Genomic DNA, 21,057 nt, shown 5'->3' on the forward strand with positions numbered 1-21,057 from the left:
AGAAAATAGAAAAAGGTAATTTTTACTGTCTTTTATATTTACCTGTATAATCATCTTTTACCGTCACCCTTTTTTTCTTCATGTGGCTTTTAGTTACCATCTGGTATCATTTCATTTCATCCTGATAAACTTTCTGTGATATTTCTCATCACGCTAACCTTCTAGCAGTGAATTCTCTTAGTCTTTTTAAGTATGGGAATTCTTTATTTTACCTTCATTTTTAAAGATAATATTGCTACATGCAGAATTCTTGCATGACAATTTTTTTCTCTTGTTTAGTCCTTTGAATATGTTACTTCATTGCCTCTGGCCTCCATTGCTTATGATTAAAATTAAGCTGTTACTCTTATTTGGGTTCCCTTCTACACAGTGAGTGATTTTTCTCTTGCTGTCAAGATTTTCTTTTTGATCTTGGCTTTTATCAATTTAACTAGGGTGTGTCTTGGTGTGGCTATCTTTTGTATTTATCCTACTTGGAGTTTATTGAGTTTTTTAGATGTGTAGATTGATGTTTTTTGTCAAATTCTGAACATTTTCTGCCATTATTTCTTCAGATATTCTTTCTGCCTATTTCTCTGTCTCCTCTCCTTCTGGAACTCCACTGGTGTACTTGAGGGTATCCTGCAGATCTCTCAGGGCTCTGTCCATTTTTCTTCATTCCTGTTTAATTTCTATTAATCTATCTTTAAGTTCTTTGGTTCTTTCTTCTGCCAGGTTATAACTACTGTTGAGCCCCTTCAGTGAATTTTTAAATTTGTTACTGAGCTTTTTAACTCCAAAATGTTCAAGTTTTTTTTTTTAATAATAATTTTTTTCTATTTATTGATGTCCTCTTTTGATGAGTCATCATCACACTTTTCTTTCAACATGGTTCCCTGTTTTTGAGTCTTTGCCTGATAAGTCCAAAATCTGGGTCTCTCAGAGGTAGTTTCTGTTGACCACTCTGAATTCTGTTGGCTCCTACAAATGTGGTAGTTTGGGTTTTTTTTTTATTTTTTATTTGCCTAGTGAATCAGGTGGACTAATTCTGTTATGTCTTTGGCTTCTATTGTATGCAACTGCTGATGCCTCTTCTCAGTTTTGTTTTCTTTGTTTTTGTTTGTTTTCATTTTTTAAGTTCTTGTTTTTATTTTTAAGCCTGGCTTCCTAGGGCTTGCCCTGGGTCAGTGTCTTAGTGTCAGCTGTGGTTTGTCAGTGGTTGTGCTCAAACACTTTGAGTCAGTAAGGCTTTCACCATTTGCCAGTGGATCTGGTAGTTTTCTAGTCCCTAGTGGTTTTCACAAGGCCTCTCATTGAGCCAGGAATGAGTAACTCACCAAGGACCTCTTTGGTCTCTTCTGACAACCTTGTATGGGGCACAGCCTTCTGGACCATGGAGATTAGTAGTATCTTATCAAAGCCTGGTTTGTCGGTCTTGTTCCACAGACCTCCCTGTTAAATGTCTGACTGATCTTCCTGGTTATCTCTTGTCTCACCAGTATCAAGACCTTAGTCTAGTTGTGATTTTAGTTTTATCTCTTTGTTTGCCATTGGGGTCACTCCTGTTTTGTCAGTGCCCTACGGTGTGAAATCCCCTGTCCCTCTCTCATATCACTTCTGCCCCATGGAGCTGTGGGAGTGAGAGGAGTGTGATGAGCAACTCCAGTCTTAAACTCCACAGTTGCTCTTACTGATGGTCAGTAGATTTTCTTGAATTAAATGTTTCTCAATTTGTTATATGCTGTTGGCCAATTTCTAGAGTCTTTAAGTGGCTGTTTTGACAGTTTTGTCTAGTTGTATCTTTTCTTTTTAGGGAGAGGACTTGCTGAGCCTCCTCATTCCCTCATTTAAGAAGCCCTGCCTCACAACACCTTTTAACAGCTCCATATTGTATTCCATTTTATAGAAGGATCCTAATTTAACTTTGTATCCGTCTGCTTGGGCTGCCACAATAAAATACTGCAAAAATACTGCAAACTGGGAGGCTTAAATGACAGAAATTTATTTTCTGACAGTTTTTGAGGATAGAAGTTCAAGATTCAAGAGCTAGCAGGGCTGTTTTCTGGTGAGGACTCTTTTCCTTACTTGGCAGGTGACTACCTTATTACTGAGTCCTGACATGGCCTTTCCCCTGTAAGTGCTGAGAAAGGTTTTTGATTTTCTTTTATAAGGACACCAGCTCTATTGGATTAGGGCCCCACCCTTAGGACCTCATTTAACCTTTCCATTACCTCCTTAAAGGCCTTATCTCCAAATAAGTCACATTGGGGGTTTGGACTTCAGCTTATAAATTTGGAAGAGATACAGTTCAGTCCATAACACACTTCATGGTTCTGAAACCTTGCTATATACTATAATTTTCTGACATTCACCACAGACTTCCTAAGTAAGACTCTCCATTGTGGATAGGATACCTATATGATTCTATGCAACCAGATAGGTATCAGCCCTGGGGTTTTGGAAACACTCATTAAGAAATCCTCCACTAAAGATTAAGTGGTTACTGATTCTTGCTATTATAAATACTCCAGTGAGCAAACTGTTGTACACCTGCATCTCTGTATACTTGTCATTGCTTCAGAGCAGATACTTAGAGGTAGAATTTATGAGTCCTGGTCTATATATACTATATTGCCCTCCAGAAAATTTCAGCATTTCATCAAGTATGGGAGAGAAAGGCAGTTTTCAGCCACATCAAGTTCTAACTAAGGTCCCGTTTGCTTTTGAGTCGTACATGTTGTGAAGCTGTTGTGTACTACTCTTCGCTAATAAACACTTGTGTCTCACTTTTGACATTCCAAAATGTCTTTTCATTACAGTTTCTATAGAAAGAATCAGTGTCTAGTGGTAGAAATGAAAGAGTTCTTAGAAAAATGATTTTTTAGATGGAAAATAGTGATAGTTTTATAAATGACATTGCTTCAGACTTTTTGTGGAAGTGTTATTTCATTTGAATGCCAGCTTTACTGTACTTCAAAGGCTGTCATTTTATTTATTTATTTATTTATTTATTTTTAAATTTTTTTGCGGTAGGCGGGCCTCTCACTGTTGTGGCCTCTCCCCTTGCGGAGCACAGGCTCCGGAGCACAGGCTCAGTGGCCATGGCTCACGGGCCTAGCCGCTCTGCGGCATGTGGGATCTTCCCAGACCGGGGCACGAACCCGTGTCCCCTGCATTGGCAGGCGGACTCTCAACCACTGCGCCACCAGGGAAGCCCGGCTGTCATTTTAAAGAGGAACTGCTAGCTTGTGTTTTGTTTGGTTCTCAGAAATCTGAAGTATTTAGAAGTAAATGATACAGTAAATACATTGTAGTTCAAGGACAGGCTTTCTCATGCTTAGTGGTTACTTAGGAAGGTAGGAAGTGTCATTTGGATGTGTTAGGCTGAAGCTTTCAGTAACCATGTCCTAACTGAAAAGACATAGCATTTGTACACTGGATACAGTTTTGAAATATATTGCTTTAAAATTTTTAACAATTCTTAAGTTCTAATGAAAGTGTTGGAATGCTAGTGTATACCTCTTTTTATGTAAACCTCCACGTAAGTTAGAGGTTGTACTATATAGTAAGAGTGACAAAATGATCAATTCCTTTTTCTATTCATTATATTCCATTAAATTAACCATGTACAAAAGTGTTCAGAAAGTTTGAGCCAACACTTTACACTATTCTTATTCATAATTAGTAGTGCTGCTCAGAAATCTATTATAAACAGGTGTCTCCTTGTCCAAAGGTTGTAAAGTTCACATTGTAAAATGCATTAACATGTAGTTAAAGCAGCAAAACAACGTGTATGCAGGTTGTGGCATTCCCTTGCAAAGGCAAAATAATTTAAAGGAAGATGGTACTGAGGGTTTGAAATAGTATTTAATTTTGTGTTTTTTTTTTATTCCTAGAAACGGAGGCTTGAACATAGTAAAAATGTAAATACAGAGAAGCTAAGAGCTCCTGTTATTTGTGTACTTGGACATGTGGACACAGGGAAGACAAAAATTCTAGATAAAGTAAGAAAATGTGTGCATTGATATATAACTTTTTTGAACAAGTGAATGATACCTTATAAAAAGCTAATAGAAACCATAGCACACATGGGCAGTTCTGTTTACAAGTTGCTGTTTTCTTATTGCTTTTGCTTCTTTTTGCATTTTGAAATTTGAATCTGAATCTGCCATCTTATCCCAGCTCCGTCACACGCATGTACAAGATGGTGAGGCAGGTGGTATTACACAGCAAATTGGTGCCACCAATGTTCCTCTTGAAGCTATTAATGAACAAACGAAGATGATTAAAAATGTAAGTACACTGTATTTCATGTGTTTTAATCTCTGACAAAATTAAGGTATAAATTATTTCAAACACAGAAAGAACAGAATAGTACAACAGACCCATATGCTCACCATTCATAATTAACATACGCCATCTTGCCCTTCAGATCTCTTTTTTAAAGACATAAAACATTAAATGTTGTAGGAGTCCTTCCCTCTTGCTCCAAGAGGCAGTCACTATTATGAAGTGAAGTAATCTCTAAATGTTGATATTCCAATCCCATTATCTGATTACTTCTATAGAGTCCTCATCTACTATTTGGTCATTAAGTGATGGGATGTGGAGGAAAGGCAGAATAAATGCCTGATCCTTCACCTTTATTTACCAGCTCTTAAAATAAAGAGTGATTGGTTTGGTTTGCTATTATATTATTATAAACTCATGGATTTCAACATACTTACTGTGTTTCTTCTTACCTTTTTATTTTTTTTTAATTTTTGGCTGTTGGGTCTTCATTGCTACTCATGGGCTTTCTCTAGTTGCGGCGAGCAGGGACTACTCTTCGTTGTGGTGCGTGGGCTTCTCATTACGGTGGCTTCTCTTGTGGTGGAGCACAGTCTCTAGGCGCGCGGGCTTCAGTAGTTGTGGCGCACAGTCTCAGAAGTTGTGGCTCGCAGGCCCTAGAGCACAGGCTCAGTAGTTGTGGTGCACGGGTTTAGTTGCTCCATGGCTTGTGGGATCTTCCTGGACCAGAGCTTGAACCTGTGCCCCCTGCATTGGCAGGCGGATTCTTAACCACTGCCCAACCAGGGAAGTCCCTATTTACCGTGTTTTTAATCCATTTCGGTTATTATGGTGCTGAGATAGTTCCATCTTTGCCCAATGATTGGCTTCTGAGTCTTTTTGATACAGTTCTAGCAGTCTTATTTGTGTTTGGTTACATCGTGCTGTCTGATGTAACACATAGCACATTATTACATGCTGGTATCTCTCTTCATTCCTTATTTAGTCTCAGTTCTGTGTATAGAAAGGGTCTGTGAGCTTATCAGTCAGTTTTTGTTTTGTGTGTTTGAAATTATTTTTTGCAGCTTGTTTTCTGGTAGATTGCTGAAGAAGGAGTAATGGGAATAATATTACTTGAGTTTTTTGAATATTTAAGAGTTACTTTGTGGCCTTCATCCTGGAAAGTTAGTTGGCTACATGTAAAATCCTTGGTTCACATTTTCTTTCCTTAAGTATCTTGACTGTTACTCCAATTTCTTCTCACATAAAGCATTGCAGGTTTGATTACAAGCTGGTTTTCATCCTCGTATAAGTTATGTAGTCTTTCTGCATTGTGCTTTTGGTTGTTCTGGGTCAGTTTTCCAGTTACATGGTGTTCCATTTCAGTATGTAGTTTAAAATCTTTATTTTAGGACAGTTTTCTTGAATTACAGTTTTCTGAATTTGTAATTTAAATTTTATTTTGGTTGTTTCTATCTGTTACTTCTCTGTGCTAGTCACTGGGGAGTTTATAACAGCTTATTCCACCAGTTTCCAGACTCTAAATCTGGTGTTATTTTAGCACATAGTTAAAAAGCATGATTTTTATTAGGGCTGTATGAAAGTTCTCAGGATAACCTTTATATGGCAATTGTAATTATATTGTTTGTATTCCAGGCAGCAAAGTGGAAATAATTATGGTGAACTTTGATCTAAGACCACCAGAATGCAAAATTGAAATGTTTTGCATTTGAATCATTTTGACCTAGATCACTGGATAAGATTTTGGAAAATCATTTGAAGATTGACAAAAGTATAGATAAGCAAAGAAAAAAGTTTTGTGTGTGTATATGTGAGAGAGATTTGTTAGTCAGTGCTACTCTTGAGATTAAAGGAGGATGTGCATATCTGGCTTGTTGTAATGTTGTTTCCATTCATTTGTTTGCTTTTGTCCAGAAAATCAAGTGTTGAGGATACTATTTGAATAAAGCAGGGTATGAACTTATTCTTTAATATTTTAAGTTGATGTGGTAAATTTTCTTTAAAACATGCTTTGAGATATTTTTCAGAGTTTAGAATTGCTTTAAAATTGGACCAGATACATTTTCCAAATACGGAGAACCTCTTCTTCTGTGTCAGCTTTTTATAAATAATCACTCTCGGATGACTACTCTGTCATTTGTTACTTACTAATAATCTGTTCAGATTTAGACTACATCATAGTTATATAATTTTACCAAGGGGAATATTTTCTCATTTCAGTTTTTTTTCTGAAAAATTCCTTTTGATATTAATGAAAATATTAACTGTTGTGCTTTGCTGGTTGACACACTATTTTAAAACAGTTCATTTGGAAAAGGAAGTGATGTTGAAGTTTTCGTGGCAGAATAATTGTTTTGTAAAGAAGCTTTCATTGTTTTGGCTTTGTTAAGCTCTCCACTTTCCCCCACCTTTTCTAGTTTGATAGAGAGAATGTACGGATTCCAGGAATGCTGATTATTGACACTCCGGGGCATGAGTCTTTCAGGTAAGAATGATTTGTGTCTTTTGTCATCAGGCAAACTGCTTGAAACCATTAAGTCTCAAAGTTCAGTGAGTGAGGAGTTCTAACTAGTCACTAGTCTTGGGGTACTGTTTTGAGATCTGTGGTCCCTGTAACTGCCAATCCTCATCTGCCTCACTGATTTAGTAGTACTTTATTTGGATACTTGTTTTTTGTAGAGAGAAGTCTTTTCCACTTTGAAAGAGCAAATCCTAATACATACCTGGTCTATCTCCTATGAAACCCATTACAGGTGGAATTTTGTCCTGTTACCTCTTGGCCATGTTCCTTAGCGCAAAAAACTTGGTCAGTAAAATTGGCAGAAATAATGGAGTAACTTCTGGAACTAAGTCATTCCAACTGATGTCAATTCACTGTCAGATAAGCATTTGGCAAGTTAAGGGCTAATGGCACTTGAATTTAATGCATGTACTTCATTTTGTTCTTTTTTGTTTAGGTTTTACAAAGAAATTAAAATTTTAAGTTTTAAAAATAAAAGTATTAATTGCAAGATTTCTATTTATGCATCTTTTTCTTTTCCAACAGTAATCTGAGAAACAGAGGAAGCTCTCTTTGTGATATTGCCATTTTAGTTGTTGATATTATGCATGGTTTGGAGCCCCAGACAATTGAATCTATCAACCTTTTGAAATCTAAAAAATGTCCCTTCATTGTTGCACTCAATAAGGTAAGCTCTGCTTCTGAAAAATTAAGTTGTGAAATTATGCTTCTTATTTTTTTGTGGTTAAAAAAATGTAGTATAACTTTCATGTAAGAAAATGCACTTATGCTAAGTGTACAGTTCAATGTACGTTGACAGAATTATACGCACATTTAACCACCATCATTCAGAATATAGACTTACCTCCATATTCCCAGAATGTTCCCTCATGTTCTTTTACAGTCAGTGTGCCCCTTCTGCACCCCCAAACACACCAGCCTTCTTTCTGCCGCCATAGACTAGTTTTGCCTGTTTTATAATTTCATATTAATGGAATTATACAGTGTATAATCTTTTGAGTCTGGCATTTTTCACTACTCATGTTAATATAGATTTATCCGTGTTGTTGCATAGGTCATAGGTTGTTCCTTTTTATTGTTCAGTAATATTTCATCATCTGGCTAATACATCTTAACACTTGATCCATTTACCTATTGAAGGATTCTTGGATTGATTACAATTTTAGGTTATTAGTGAAGCAGCTATAAACATTTTTACACAAGTCTTTGTGTAGACGTTTATTTTCCTTTACTTTTAGTAAATATTTAGGAATAGAATTGCTGGGTCATATGGTAGGTATATGTTCAACTTTATGAGAAAATGACACATTTTCCCAAAGAGATTGTACCATTTTACATTTTTTAACCCGCAATTTGGAAGAGTTCCAGTTTCTGCACATTATTGCCAACACTTAACCCTTCCTGTAGCCATTCTAATGAGTGTGTAGTGCCAAAGTATACTGGTTTCATTCCCATGATGACTAATGGCATCAAACATCTTTTCATGTACTTGTTCCATCTCTCTCTCTCTGTCTCTCTGAAGTATCTATTCAAAATCCTTTGCTCATTTTTACTCGATTGTTAGTTGTCTTAATTCAGTTTTAAGAGTTCTTTATATTGTCAGTAGAAGTCCCTTGTTGGTTATGTGTATTGCAGATATATTCTTATAGTCAAGGACTTAGTTTTTCATTTTCTTAATGAGGTTTTTGGAAGAGCAGCAGAAATTTCTAATTTTAACAAAATCAATTTATGAGAAGTTATTTTTTTATATAATTTGTCGCTTCTGTTCTATATAAGTAATATTTTCCCACCCCAAGTTCATGAAAAATTTCTCCAGTGTTTCTAGATATTCAACATTTAGATCTATAATGTTTTTAAGTTAGTTTTGTGCATGGTGTAAGGTAGGGTCAGGGTTAACTTTTTTCCAAATGTATATCTACTTCAAAAACCCCTTGTAAAAACATTATTCTTTTCCCCATTGAATTACTTTGCAGTCTTTGTTGAAAATTAATTGACCATGTAGGTACATGTTTGTTCTTAGTATTTCTCTTCTCTTCCATTGACCTATATGTCCATTCTTATCCCACTGCTACCCTGTCTTGATTATTGCAGTTTCATAGTAACGTCGTGAAAGCAGGTGGTGGTTAAGTTCTTCAACTTTTTATTTCTCAAAATTGTTTTGGTTATTTCAGGGTCCTTGAGTTTCCATATAAAGTTTAGAATCAGCTTGTTAGTTTCTTCCTTCTGGGATTTTTATTGGGGTTGTATTTGTAGATGAATTCTGGGAGAATGGACATTTTAACAAAATTGAGTCTTCCAGTCAGTGAACATGATGTCTGTCTCTACATTTACTTTACATTTTCTTGACAATATGCTACAGTTTTATTATCTTGTGACCTTTTAAATTCACTGATTAGGCCTAGTAGCTTTTGTAGCTCGTGTGGGAGTTCCTGTATACGTGATTATGTTATCTGCAAATAAAAACTGTTACACTTTTTCCCTTATCTGTATCCTTTATCAATTTATCAATGATTTTCTTCCTTATTGCACTAACTAGACCTTCTAGAACAATGTCGAATAAAAGTGGTGACAGACACCCTTGTTTCTTCTCCGTACTTACCATTAAGTATGATGTCAGATGTAAATGCACTTTATTAAGCTGAGGAATTTCCCTTCTATTCCTAGGTTGCTTAGTATTGTTTTTTCTTTTAAGTCTGGAATGGTTGTTGATTTTTGTCAGATGCTCATTCTGCACCTCTTGATATGCTTATGTGGCTTTTCTCCTTTATTCAGTAACAGCGTGAACTGCTGTTGCTGTGGGGGTGAGGGGCTTTACTTTTTGTTATCAGGACTTCATTGTTTTTAGAGCACTGTAAGGTTCACAGCAAAACTGAGGGGAAGGTACAGAGATTTCCGGTATACCCCTGTCTTCACACACGCACAACCCCCTCCGTTCCCAGCGTCCTCCACCAAAGAGGTGCATTTGTTACAACTGATGAACCTCCTTTGGACACATCATTATCACCCAAAGTTCATCGTTTACATTGGGGTTCACTCTTGGTGTTGTATACTCTATGGGTTTGGACAAATCTAGAGGAGACTGACCACTAAGCCTTCTTCACAGCCACAGCTTCACTAGAAGACCTTTGTAAACTGAACCCTTTCTAAGTTTGTCACTTTTTTTTAAAGGAGAGATAACAATTTTCATTAAGCTCTGATCTGTACCAGTTGCAGAGATAGGGTTGTTTTCTCTCCTTTCTAAGTCATGAATCCTGTTAAATAGCAATAACAAGAATTTACTGAGTGCCTAGTAGGTAATGGGCACTTGGCATATATTACTTCCAACTATTGTATTAACTTTGGAGAGAGAAGATTTCATGGGTTGCTCTAATTCAGTTTGAGCTTATAAGTTTCCAAGTCTTTTATTATACAATGTACACACCTAGTAGACCATTTCCTTCCACTTCATTTTGTTAATTTTGTTTTCTTCTAGGAGTTTAACTGTTTGTGTTTAATCCAGTTTCTCTAATTTATGAAGGTCATTTTCGAATCTTCATTTATTTTCTAAAGTTATAGTTACTTTGTTCAAACGCAGACATGTCCTCCCTTAGGAGTTTTCTACAAGCCTATGCTTTTGACCTCTGACTTGAGCGTGGATTTGCCAGTGGTGGGCAAATCTGGATTAAGCAAGCACGGTGACCCTAAGATTGCGGTCTTCGTTATATCTTGGAAATCTCCATTTGCTCTTCTTTCCTAGAACGTTTCTAGTGAAGCTGACAGTCTAACAGGATCTCAGTCTGCTCTTCCTCTGCAGGCACTACCTTAGTCACTTGCTCTTTCTAGTTTCGTTACTGTCTCCAGAGAAACTACATCCTAGGAGCTCTGAGTTAGCAGAGTGGGACGGTGGTTAAGAGCTTGGCTTCCAGGGTTTGAGTCTTGGGTTCGTATCCTGGCTTTGGTATTTCAAACTGTATAAAGAGGGTCCTTAATTAGCCTCTTTTTGCCTGCAAAACAGAGCATTACTGGATTTTTGTAAGAATTAGAGGTGATAAAACGTCAAGTTTTAAGACTAGTATCTGATCAAAATAAGGGTTCAAAACAGGTTAATTATTATTACCAGGTGGAAAAGCTGTGACATAAATATTTTTATTCTTTCTGTAAATTTGCTATATCCTTATTTTTAAAATTGAAGTAAAATTTATATATAGTGAAATGCACGGAACTTAAGTGTGAAATTGAGTTTTGATAAATGTATATACATCCTTGTTACACAGCCCAAATTAAGACATCAGACTTTGCATCACCCAAGAAGTACCAATATGCCCCATTGCAGTCAATCCCCAGCCCCTCATAGCAACCACTGTTCCAAATTTTGTGCCCATGGGTTAGTTTTGCCTGTTTCTTGAACTTCATGTAAATCAAATTTGACAGAATATGTTCTTTTGTGTCTGGCTTTTTACATTTAACATTATGCTTCTGTGATTTCATCCATGTTGTTGAGGGTGTGAGAAGTTTGTTGCTATTTAAAAAACATGTCTTCATTTTTTAGAGCAGTTTTAAATTCACAGAGAAATTAAGGGGAAAGTACGGAGATTTCTGATATACCCCCTGCCCCCACCGACGCATAGCTTTTCCCATTATCAATATACCCCACCCAAGTGGTACATTTGCTACAATTGATGAACCTATACTGACACACTCAAAGCCCGTAGTTTACCTTAGAATTTACTCTTGGTGTGGTGCATCCTGTGGGTTTGGACAAATGTATCATAATATGTGTCCACCATTATAGAATTATACAGCCTTTTCACTGCCCTAAAAATTCTCTGTGCCCTGCCTATTCATCCCCCCACCTCCCACCCGCTGGCAACCACTGATTTTTCTACTGTCTCCATAGTTTTGCCCTTTCCAGAGTAGCCATATAGTTGGAATCCTACAGTATGTATGTAGCCTTTTCAGATTATTTTCTTTCACTTAGTAATAAGGATTAAAGTTTCTTCCGTGTCTTTTTGTGGTTTGATAGTTCATTTCTTTTAGCACTGAATGATAATCTGATTGTCTAGATGAACCTGTTTATTTATCCATTCATCCACTGAAGGGCATCTTAGTTGTTTCCAAGTCTTGACAATTATGAATAAAGCTGCTGTAGACATTTGTGTGCAGGTTTTTGTGTGCACATAAGTTCTCAACTCCTGGGTAAATAACAAGGAGCATGATGGCTGGGCCGTATGGTAAGAGTGTTTAGTTTTGTAAGAAACTGCCAAACTGTCTTCCAAAGTGGCTGTACCATGTTGTATTTCCACCAGCAGTGAATGAGAGTCCCCGTCACTCCACATCCTCACCAGCATTTGCTGTTGTAAGTGCTTTGGATTTTGGCCATTCTCATAGGTGTGTAGTGGTATCTTGTTTTAATTCGTATCTTCCTGGTGACATAAGATGTGAAACATCTTTTCATGTATGTATTTGCCATCTTTATATCTTTTTTGGTGAGGTGGTTTTTGTTAAGCATTTTGGCCCATTTTCAAATTGGATTCTTAGTTTACTTACTGTTGAATTTTGAGAGTTATTTGTATATTTTACATATCATTCCTTTATCCAGATGTTTTTTTGCCAATATTTTCTCCTAGTCTGTGCTTTGTAATGTCACTCTGACTCTCTTTCACAGAGCAAAAGTTTTTAATTTTAATTAAGTCCAGCTCATCAGTTCTTTCATGGATCACGCCTTTGGTGTTGTATCTAAGAAGTCATCACTGTGGCCAAGGTCATCTGGGTTTTCTCCTGTTATCTTCTAAGAGTTTTAGAGTTTGGTGTTTTACACTTAGGTGATTGATTCTGAGTTAATTTTTTTGTGAAGGGTGTAAGGTCTGTGTCTCTATTCAGTGTTTTGCCTGTGGACGTCCAGTTGTTCCAGCACCATTTGTTCTTTACTATTGATTTTTTAAATGTTAAACCAACCTTGCGTTACTGGAACAAATCCCACTTGGTCATGATATATTTCTCATATATTGCTGGATTTGATTTGCTAATTTTGGGGGGGGGGAGATTTTCATGAGTGATTTTGGCATGTAGATTTCTTTTAATATCTTTTGTCTGGTTTTGCTATCAGAGTAATGGCCTCCTAAGATGAGTTGAGAAGTATTTCCTCCTCTCTTTTCTGAAAGGGTTTGTGTAGAAATGATATTATTCTTTAAATGTTTGATAGGATTCACTAGTAAAGCACCATCAGCATGGAATTTAAGTTTAGGTTATTTAGGTTTTTTACTTTTGTCAGTATAGAAATTTGTGTCTTTCAAAGAACCAGCTTTTGGTTTTATTGATATTCTCTATTGTTTGTTTTGTATTTCATTGATTTCAGGGTTAATTTCTATCATTTCTTTCTGCTTACATTTGTCTTCATTGTTCTTTTTCCAGTTTCTTAAGAAGGAAGCTTAGATGATTGATTTCATATATTTTTTTCTTTTCTAATACAAGCATTTATAAAGGTATGCTTAAAAGCACTGCTTAGACATACTGTGTTTTTATTTATCATTTAGGTAGAAATATTTTCTGAATAGTTTTACTTGATATAGAATTCTAGGTTTAAAAAATATTTTTTTCCTTCATCATCTTCATTTTCTGGCTTTTATCTCTACTCATTCTTTGTTCCCCAGTATGTAATGTGGGATTTTTTGATTGCTTTTAAAAAGACTTTTTCTTTAAGAGTTTTGTCAGTGAGATTATATAATAGTTTTCTTTATATTTATCCCACTTGAGTTTGACTTTCTTAGAAAGTTCTTGGTCATTACTTGTGCAGTTATTTTTCTGCTCTCTTTTCTTACTCTTTCCTTGTTTGTTTGATAGAATTCTAGGACTTTACTTCTCTTAATATTGTCTCATAGTGACTGAAGTTTTTGTCTTTTCTCCATCCTTTTTTCTCTACCTGCTTTGGTTGGGATAGTTTTTATTTGCTTTATCTTCAAGGTTGCTGATCTTTGGCAATATGTAATTTGCTTCAGCTCATCCAGTGATTTATTTTGTTTTCATTTCATATTATATATACATATATATATATATATTTTAGCTCTACAAGTTATATGTTTTTCCTTTAAAGTCATTGAGTATATTTATAACTATTTTAAGGCCCTTGTATGCTAATTATATATCATCATTGTCATTTCTGGGTCTATTTCTACTTACTGATTTTCCTTTTTGATAGCATTCAGATTGGTCTACTTTTTTATCACCCTAGACTGAGCCAATAATATATTATGCCTTTTTGTTTGTTTTTACTCTTAAATAATCTTCTTTATACCCATTTATCATCTTTTGAAAAGTGAAGGAAAATAGATTATTTTCTATATTTTTCATGTCATTTTCCTGGTGATGGTACTTGGCTGTAATTAATCCCTTTTCCTGCATACTACTTAACATAACCATTTTGGAATTCCAACATATGTTAATGTTCCTAGGATAATTCTAGTTTTTCATCTTTTGCAAGAAATGGCAGCCTCTCATGAACTGGTTGGAGGCTGGTAGGCAGTGTGGCACTTCAAATTTAAGAGAGGATGCAGTTAAGCAGACTGTGAGGGGCTTTTGGTACAATGAAAGTAATACACACTCTTCCAGATATGTGTGATATACATTTGGAATTTTCTGGAGCTTTAAAATTAACCTTAATTAACTTCCTGAGTGTTGTGAATGCTTTAGAGATGTTTCTTATGAAAAATACTTTTCCAGATTGATAGGTTGTATGATTGGAAAAAGAGCCCCGACTGTGATGTGGCTGCTACTTTAAAGAAGCAGAAAAAGAATACAAGAGATGAATTTGAGGAGCGAGCAAAGGCTGTTATTGTGGAATTTGCACAGCAGGTAAGAAAGCTTTCCCTTCTTTACGAAGAGACTATATATCGTAGTATATTTTTTCTTCTTTTACATTGTCTTTATAATTAAGTCACTATTTTCATTAATACTGGTTCTGTTCCCCTATTAATGGCAATTAGCATTTTCATTCTTTTCCCTTCTCCCTTTTCCTTTTAAAATCTTTATTTCAAGACCTCTCTTTGTAGTCTGAATGTTTAACTTTTAAAAACCAAATTGACTTGGAAAGAAACTACTTTTCTGCAGTATGGTTAATACCTCCAGGATATACATGATCTAAGTGTTTTTGAGGAACTTTCAGAATGAAGAGCCATTATTCATCCAGCTTCTAGTTAAGTCATTTCTGTTCTGGAGACCTCCTTCCACCACTCGGCCTGTGGGGATAACTTTGCTTTTTATGTCTCTAGGGGTTGAACGCAGCTTTGTTTTATGAGAATAAAGATCCCCGCACTTTTGTGTCCTTGGTACCTACCTCTGCACATACTGGTGATGGCATGGCAAGTCTGATCTACCTTCTTGTCGAGTTAACTCAGACCATGTTGAGTAAGAGACTTGCACACTGTGAAGAGCTGAGAGCACAGGTGATGGAGGTACTGGTCAGCTTTTCAGTTTATTCCCCACCACCCCCAAACAGGGTTCTTGGGTGGGGATGTTTACTAATTCAGATTTAATCTCAACATGGTGCATTGTAGCCTATATTTCACTCCCTTTGCAATGTCTCTTAGGTTAAGGCTCTCCCAGGAATGGGCACCACTATAGATGTAATATTGATCAACGGGCGTTTGAAGGAAGGAGATACAATTATTGTTCCCGGAGTAGAAGGGCCCATTGTCACTCAGATTCGAGGCCTCCTATTACCTCCTCCTATGAAGGAGTTAAGAGTAAAGGTAAGTCAGGGTGGTAAGCGTTGGTACGTGTGGACTTGCACAGTGTTTAAAAATTCTACTGAGGTGGTTTCCTCACTTCAAGAGCCACCTGGCTTAATACACAACACACAACCTTCACTGGTTTTATTTTAGGTGTCTTCATACAGGAGGGACCATCCGTCAGAGTAGAGATGTGTGAAAGTCCTTGTTTACCAACTAAGTTTCTCATAAAAATCAAAAGTACATTGTTTTCGTTCTACACTGGTAGCTAGTTACTAGTATGTTACTGGTTTGTATGCACCTTCTGTTCTGTGACTTGTCTTTTTACTCATTCTGTAGTAGCTTGAGAAACAGAATTATTTAACTTTAATGTTGAATTTATCAGTCTTTCATTTGCACTTATTGCTTTTTGTATCTAGTTTAAAGAAATCTTTCCCTGTCCCAAGGTCATGACAGTATCATCTTACGTCGTCTTCTGCCACTAACCACTTTTCAAATAAATGTGATAACAAATGTTTTGATCTCTGTAGAACCAATATGAAAAGCATAAAGAAGTAGAAGCAGCTCAGGGGGTAAAGATTCTTGGAAAAGACCTGGAAAAAACATTGGCTGGTTTACCCCTCCTCGTGGCTTATAAAGAAGATGAAATCCCAGTTCTTAAAGTAAGTTATTTCATTTTTTCCTCCAAAGCTGTTTTGAGTTGTACCTTGTGTCAGTAGAGCACACACTAAAAATGATGAATAAAATGGGCATCTTTGTCTTTGTGAAGACTTATCTGGTGGTTTCTTAACAAACAGTTGATGCTTTTAAATTACTTCAGTTTGTATAATCATGAATTGGCATAAATAATAATTTATATATATTCAAGTTAGAACATTTTATTTAAATAAAAAATGAACCAGAAGCTAGAAGAAGTTTATTCCTTTTTTTTTTTTTTTTAAAGATACTCAGCTGTATAGATGGAACTAAAAAAATCTATTACCAGGTTTTAGGAGTCATTTTAAAGCCTGTCTGCCTATTTTCAGGAACAGATGGCACAGGTGAGCCCAGCGGAGTTTCACGAAAGCAAACATTGAGACATAGTTATTTATTCTCTTGCCAAAGGAAGATACCACTGTTCCCAGCACATGGCTCTTCTCCTGTGCTGGGACCATTATTCTTTAGGCAGCACCCAGTCACTGTCACCAGGTAATCGGCCCCCTTAGGGCCTATGAGAACAGGGCAGGCATCCCTCTGGCCAGGCTTGAGTATGGGTGGACTTGTGCATCTTTAATGGCATCGACATGGTTGTTTTACTTATTTCTGGTCAAAATCTCTTCACCTTCAAAGGAGTGATGATGGAGTAAAGGGCTGCTGAGATTAGGGTGTTTCATCATTAAATACCTTTGGGCTACTGTAACATATTACATTCACATAGTACTGTTTAAATTTAGAAGATTCTTATTTATCATGTCATTTCATTCACCCATCTACTCTGCCAAGTGGTGCAGAGGTTAAACACATTTCGACATTAGTAAACCTAACATAGAGGTGAAGTGGGATACAGCTCAGTTATGGCCCCCAAATCTCTCCTTCCTTTCCCGTACAGGTTCTGCCATGCCTTGCCCATCCTAAGCCTTGGTTTCGTATTTTCATATGAACACCTAATCAAAAACAGAAACAGTTTAATTCTAGGCTGCTGAGATAGAGATGTATTTATAACGTTGTCAAATGTAATTTCTTTTCAAGGATGAACTGATCCATGAGTTAAAGCAGACACTAAATGCTATCAAATTAGAAGAGAAAGGAGTCTATGTCCAGGCATCTACACTGGGATCTTTGGAAGCTCTACTTGAATTTCTGAAAACATCAGAAGTGCCCGTAAGTAATGGTACCCAACTCCACGAGAGTCAGTGGTAGGCATTGTTTATGGTGCTGTTCCTGTTACCCAACACAGGCAGTTAAACTAGGAAACTCCCTTTTTACAGTATGCAGGAATTAACATTGGTCCAGTCCATAAAAAAGATGTTATGAAGGCTTCAGTGATGTTGGAACATGATCCTCAGTAAGTAATTTCTCTTCTGCTGTAAAGGCTTTTATGTTGCCTATCTATTTTATTTTAGTGGAACTGTTATGACATGGTCTGTGTTTCATTGAATGATCTTTGATGTGTTTTAACCTTTTAGGTATGCAGTAATTTTGGCCTTTGATGTGAGAATTGAACGGGATGCACAAGAAATGGCTGACAGTTTAGGAGTTAGAATTTTTAGTGCAGAAATTATTTATCATTTATTTGATGCCTTTACGAAATATAGACAAGACTACAAGAAACAGAAACAAGAAGAATTTAAGTAAGTTGGTGATTTTTACCTACTTTGGATCTTTGGTAATAAAGTTGATTATTTGAGGATTACCAAATACCAGCCAGGTGTGTAGACAACAGGAGCGTGGCACTGGCTTGTCTCCTGGAGGCTGCATCCTCAGGTGGTGTGTTATACGCCACAGATTTGGCCCACCTGAGACACTCTAGCAGTGTGTGAACCAATCCTCTCTGTAACATTTCTGCTTAGTTTTTAATTTTCAACTTGGCAGACCTAGGTTGTGTTAATGGGTGAGTAGTTGCTACATCTGGGGACTTTATCTTGCTGGAGTTCCTCATCTGGGGTTGCATGGAATGGAGGTAACACCATGAGAGTGTGGAAAATTAGAAAACGAAAGGAGGTGAGGCATTCCTTGGCAGTTGTCATTCCTTGAGCAAACCTGACAGAGCCCGTGGTGCTGGGGAGCCCTTGTCAATGGACCTGACCAGGTCCCTGCCTCTCGGAGCTCAGGGGAAGACAAGCGAAGAACACATGAGAAGTTGGGATAAGCGCAGGATGAAGCAGGGAAGGGCCTAGATAAGGCGAGGAGAGGTGTGGATAGTAGTGTGGCGGGAGGCAGCTCAGCTGGGGAGAGTGAAGCGAGCCGCCCAGACACCCAGGAGGTGTCAGGTGGAAGGACAACACCGGCCAGCAGGGCCGCGTTCAGAGGTGGAGGTGGCCACAGTGACCCTCGGGGAGGGTGGCAGGAGCTGCGGTAGAGAAGTTGGCAGCACCCATATCCCGTAGGACCCCGTAGGCCACGGGCGGGGTTTAGGGGGCTGCTGGTTAGAGCCTGTCAGGAGGCCCCCGTAGTCCAGGCAGGACATGGTGGAGGCTCAGACCAGCGTGACCAGAGGGAGGGACGGCTCAGTCTGAGGTACATTTTTAAAAGTAGACTTGTCTGGTAAATACTGGGATTTAGATTGAGGTGTGCTCACTTTAGATCCTGAAACCTGAAGGGGAAAGACTGAAGTTTGATTAAGAAAATGCTACAGACCATTTAAGCATTCTAAGCATATGCGATAAGCAGAGAAATAGTGTCCTTTTTGATCAACTGATTTGGGAACGTGGTAGAGAAAAGGAGGATGTGGTTTGATGCCTGTGTTGGTCCTCAGAATAGGCCTCACACGGGCCCCAGGACACACCTGACGGTGGATTCCACCGAGGCACCCAAGCTCCATCTTCAGGGGCGGGGCTCAGCCTTTGGTCAGGGCCCAACGTGCTCCTGTGATGCAGCTGCTTTGAGGGGAGGGAAGAGGATGGAGAGAGGGTGCAGCACCCTAGGGACCCCTGAGCGCCAATGTGCGGTCTTCCTGCTGCTCTCAGCTGAGGGGAGAAGCAGCCTCATATTCACCTGCATTTGCTTTTTTATGCTTCGAAATGATTTTGTAAGCTTAAAAATTCTTGGGTTTTCTTTTTTCCTTTTAGACACATAGCAGTATTTCCCTGCAAGATAAAAATTCTGCCTCAGTTTATTTTCAATTCTCGAGATCCGATAGTGATGGGCGTGACTGTGGAAGCAGGCCAGGTGAAGCAGGGGACACCCATGTGCGTGCCTAGCAAAAATGTAAGTTCTGGTTGTACTTTTTAGAAAGTGTGTCATCTCTTAAAGCAGTTCTGGGAGTCCAAGAGTGATAAAAAACTGAAATCAAGCAGAGCTTGTCACCTCCTGTAATTTATACAAACTCAGTATCAGTGTTCCTTAATCAGTGTTGATTCTCAAGCACCCGGTGTCAGTGCTTTAGGTAATGAAAGTTGCAGAATTATTGCCTTTCAAAAGTTTTTGATGTTTTGAGTCTGGGGGAAAGCTTAAAACATAGTATAATGGACACTCATGTCTTTCCTCTAGATTAGCATCATAGCTAAGAAAAAATAACATTAATTCAATAAAATCCTGTAATTCACAGTTCACATTCACTTTTTACCAGTTGCCCCAAACGTCTTTAGTAAGCTGCTGCTGACCTGGCCCAGGGCTCCTTCAAGGCGCACTGCATCTGGTTATTAGTGTTTTAGTCTCAATTATGAACAGTCTGCCATTCTTTTTAAAGAAGAGTCCAGAAGAGCAGTTCCACAGATGATTTCTCAGCTTGGGTTTGTCTGGTTGTTCCCTTGTGACTAGATGCAAGTTAGAATGATTGGGAAGGCTACTGTGCACACAGGTGCTCCTGCGTGCCTCTGCATTGTCACACGGGTTGTCACTGTCACAGTGCAAACTCGGGTGATCAGAGAAGGTGCTGTCAGCTCAGCATCGCCATCAGAGACAGATCTTCGCCCGCTGTACTGACTCAGTCACCTGGGGCACTGAGAGTCCCTGTGAGCTTCCCAGTGGCTCTAACCACATTGACAGTCCTCGCCTGAGTAATGACATGGATGGTGGCAGTATTGTGATCCCCCTTCCCACACGCTTCTGTAAAGAACCTTCTCCCCCCCGGCCTTTTCATTAGGTATCTTACACACGCCCCAGTTATCCAGCGTTTGGTCACTGGGAGCCCGTTCAAGCTGCCTTGTGTCCTTGCACATAGCACTTGGGGCCCCTTCTTCCTTTGTGGTGCAGTAAGGTGCTCCAGGCTCATCTAGGACTTGGCCTGCCCCAGACTTGGGTTCCTTTAGTGGGAGACAGCACCTGACGTCCTCCAAGTGCTGTGACTCACTGCTTCTAGGAGTCATGCTTCTCTGCCAGTGGCTAAGCTAGGACACTGGCAGCCGTGATCTCCTGTGTAGCTTTGGCCAAACCAGCTTACCTATTTTTACTGTCACTGCCCTGTATCTCTTCACAAGACAGGCAGCAGAGTGGGATGTTGTCGTTGTTGCCTTCCCCAGACTGTGACTGAGGTCAGGTCGCTCCCAAGTCGCATCCTCAGAATGAGCAGCAGAGTTCTCAGCACGGCCGCCAGGGCCCACACAACGGGTCCCTGCCTCTCTGCCTGCATCCCCATCACCCCAAACTCATTTCTGACTCAGAACTTCTGTGCCTGCTGGTCTCTCTTACTCTGGCAGCTGTCACGTGGAAGGGCAGGGTGGAAACACGTCGGATGGACAGAGCACACGAGCGACCTCCTTTTGTCCTCACAGCCATCTTGTGAAGGCAGACGGGGTGCAGTGGTGTCACCCCCAGTTCTCCAGTGAGAAAAATCACACTGCGGAGAGACCCAGAGACCGAGGTGATAGAGGGGCCCAGGCTTTGCAGCTGGCTCATTCGCTCGTTACGTCAATTGTCCAGTCCGGG

At 38.5% G+C, this 21,057-nt stretch overlaps 1 protein-coding gene across 1 annotated transcript in view; it reads left to right on the plus strand.

Annotated features, from left to right (window-relative positions):
* EIF5B (eukaryotic translation initiation factor 5B) overlaps positions 1-21,057 on the plus strand; it is a 69,841-nt gene that overhangs the window by 46,710 nt on the left and 2,074 nt on the right. Inside the window, exons 11-22 of the mRNA XM_079720395.1 lie at positions 3,876-3,983; positions 4,162-4,272; positions 6,687-6,754; positions 7,316-7,457; positions 14,486-14,617; positions 15,034-15,216; positions 15,352-15,513; positions 16,023-16,154; positions 17,221-17,352; positions 17,460-17,536; positions 17,658-17,822; positions 19,260-19,398. Of these exons, the coding sequence (XP_079576521.1) occupies positions 3,876-3,983; positions 4,162-4,272; positions 6,687-6,754; positions 7,316-7,457; positions 14,486-14,617; positions 15,034-15,216; positions 15,352-15,513; positions 16,023-16,154; positions 17,221-17,352; positions 17,460-17,536; positions 17,658-17,822; positions 19,260-19,398 (1,551 nt within the window). The remainder of the gene's footprint in view (positions 1-3,875; positions 3,984-4,161; positions 4,273-6,686; positions 6,755-7,315; positions 7,458-14,485; positions 14,618-15,033; positions 15,217-15,351; positions 15,514-16,022; positions 16,155-17,220; positions 17,353-17,459; positions 17,537-17,657; positions 17,823-19,259; positions 19,399-21,057) is intronic.

The sequence above is a fragment of the Hyperoodon ampullatus genome (assembly GCF_949752795.1).
Source record: "Hyperoodon ampullatus genome assembly, chromosome: 15".
Classification (NCBI taxonomy): domain Eukaryota; kingdom Metazoa; phylum Chordata; class Mammalia; order Artiodactyla; family Ziphiidae; genus Hyperoodon; species Hyperoodon ampullatus.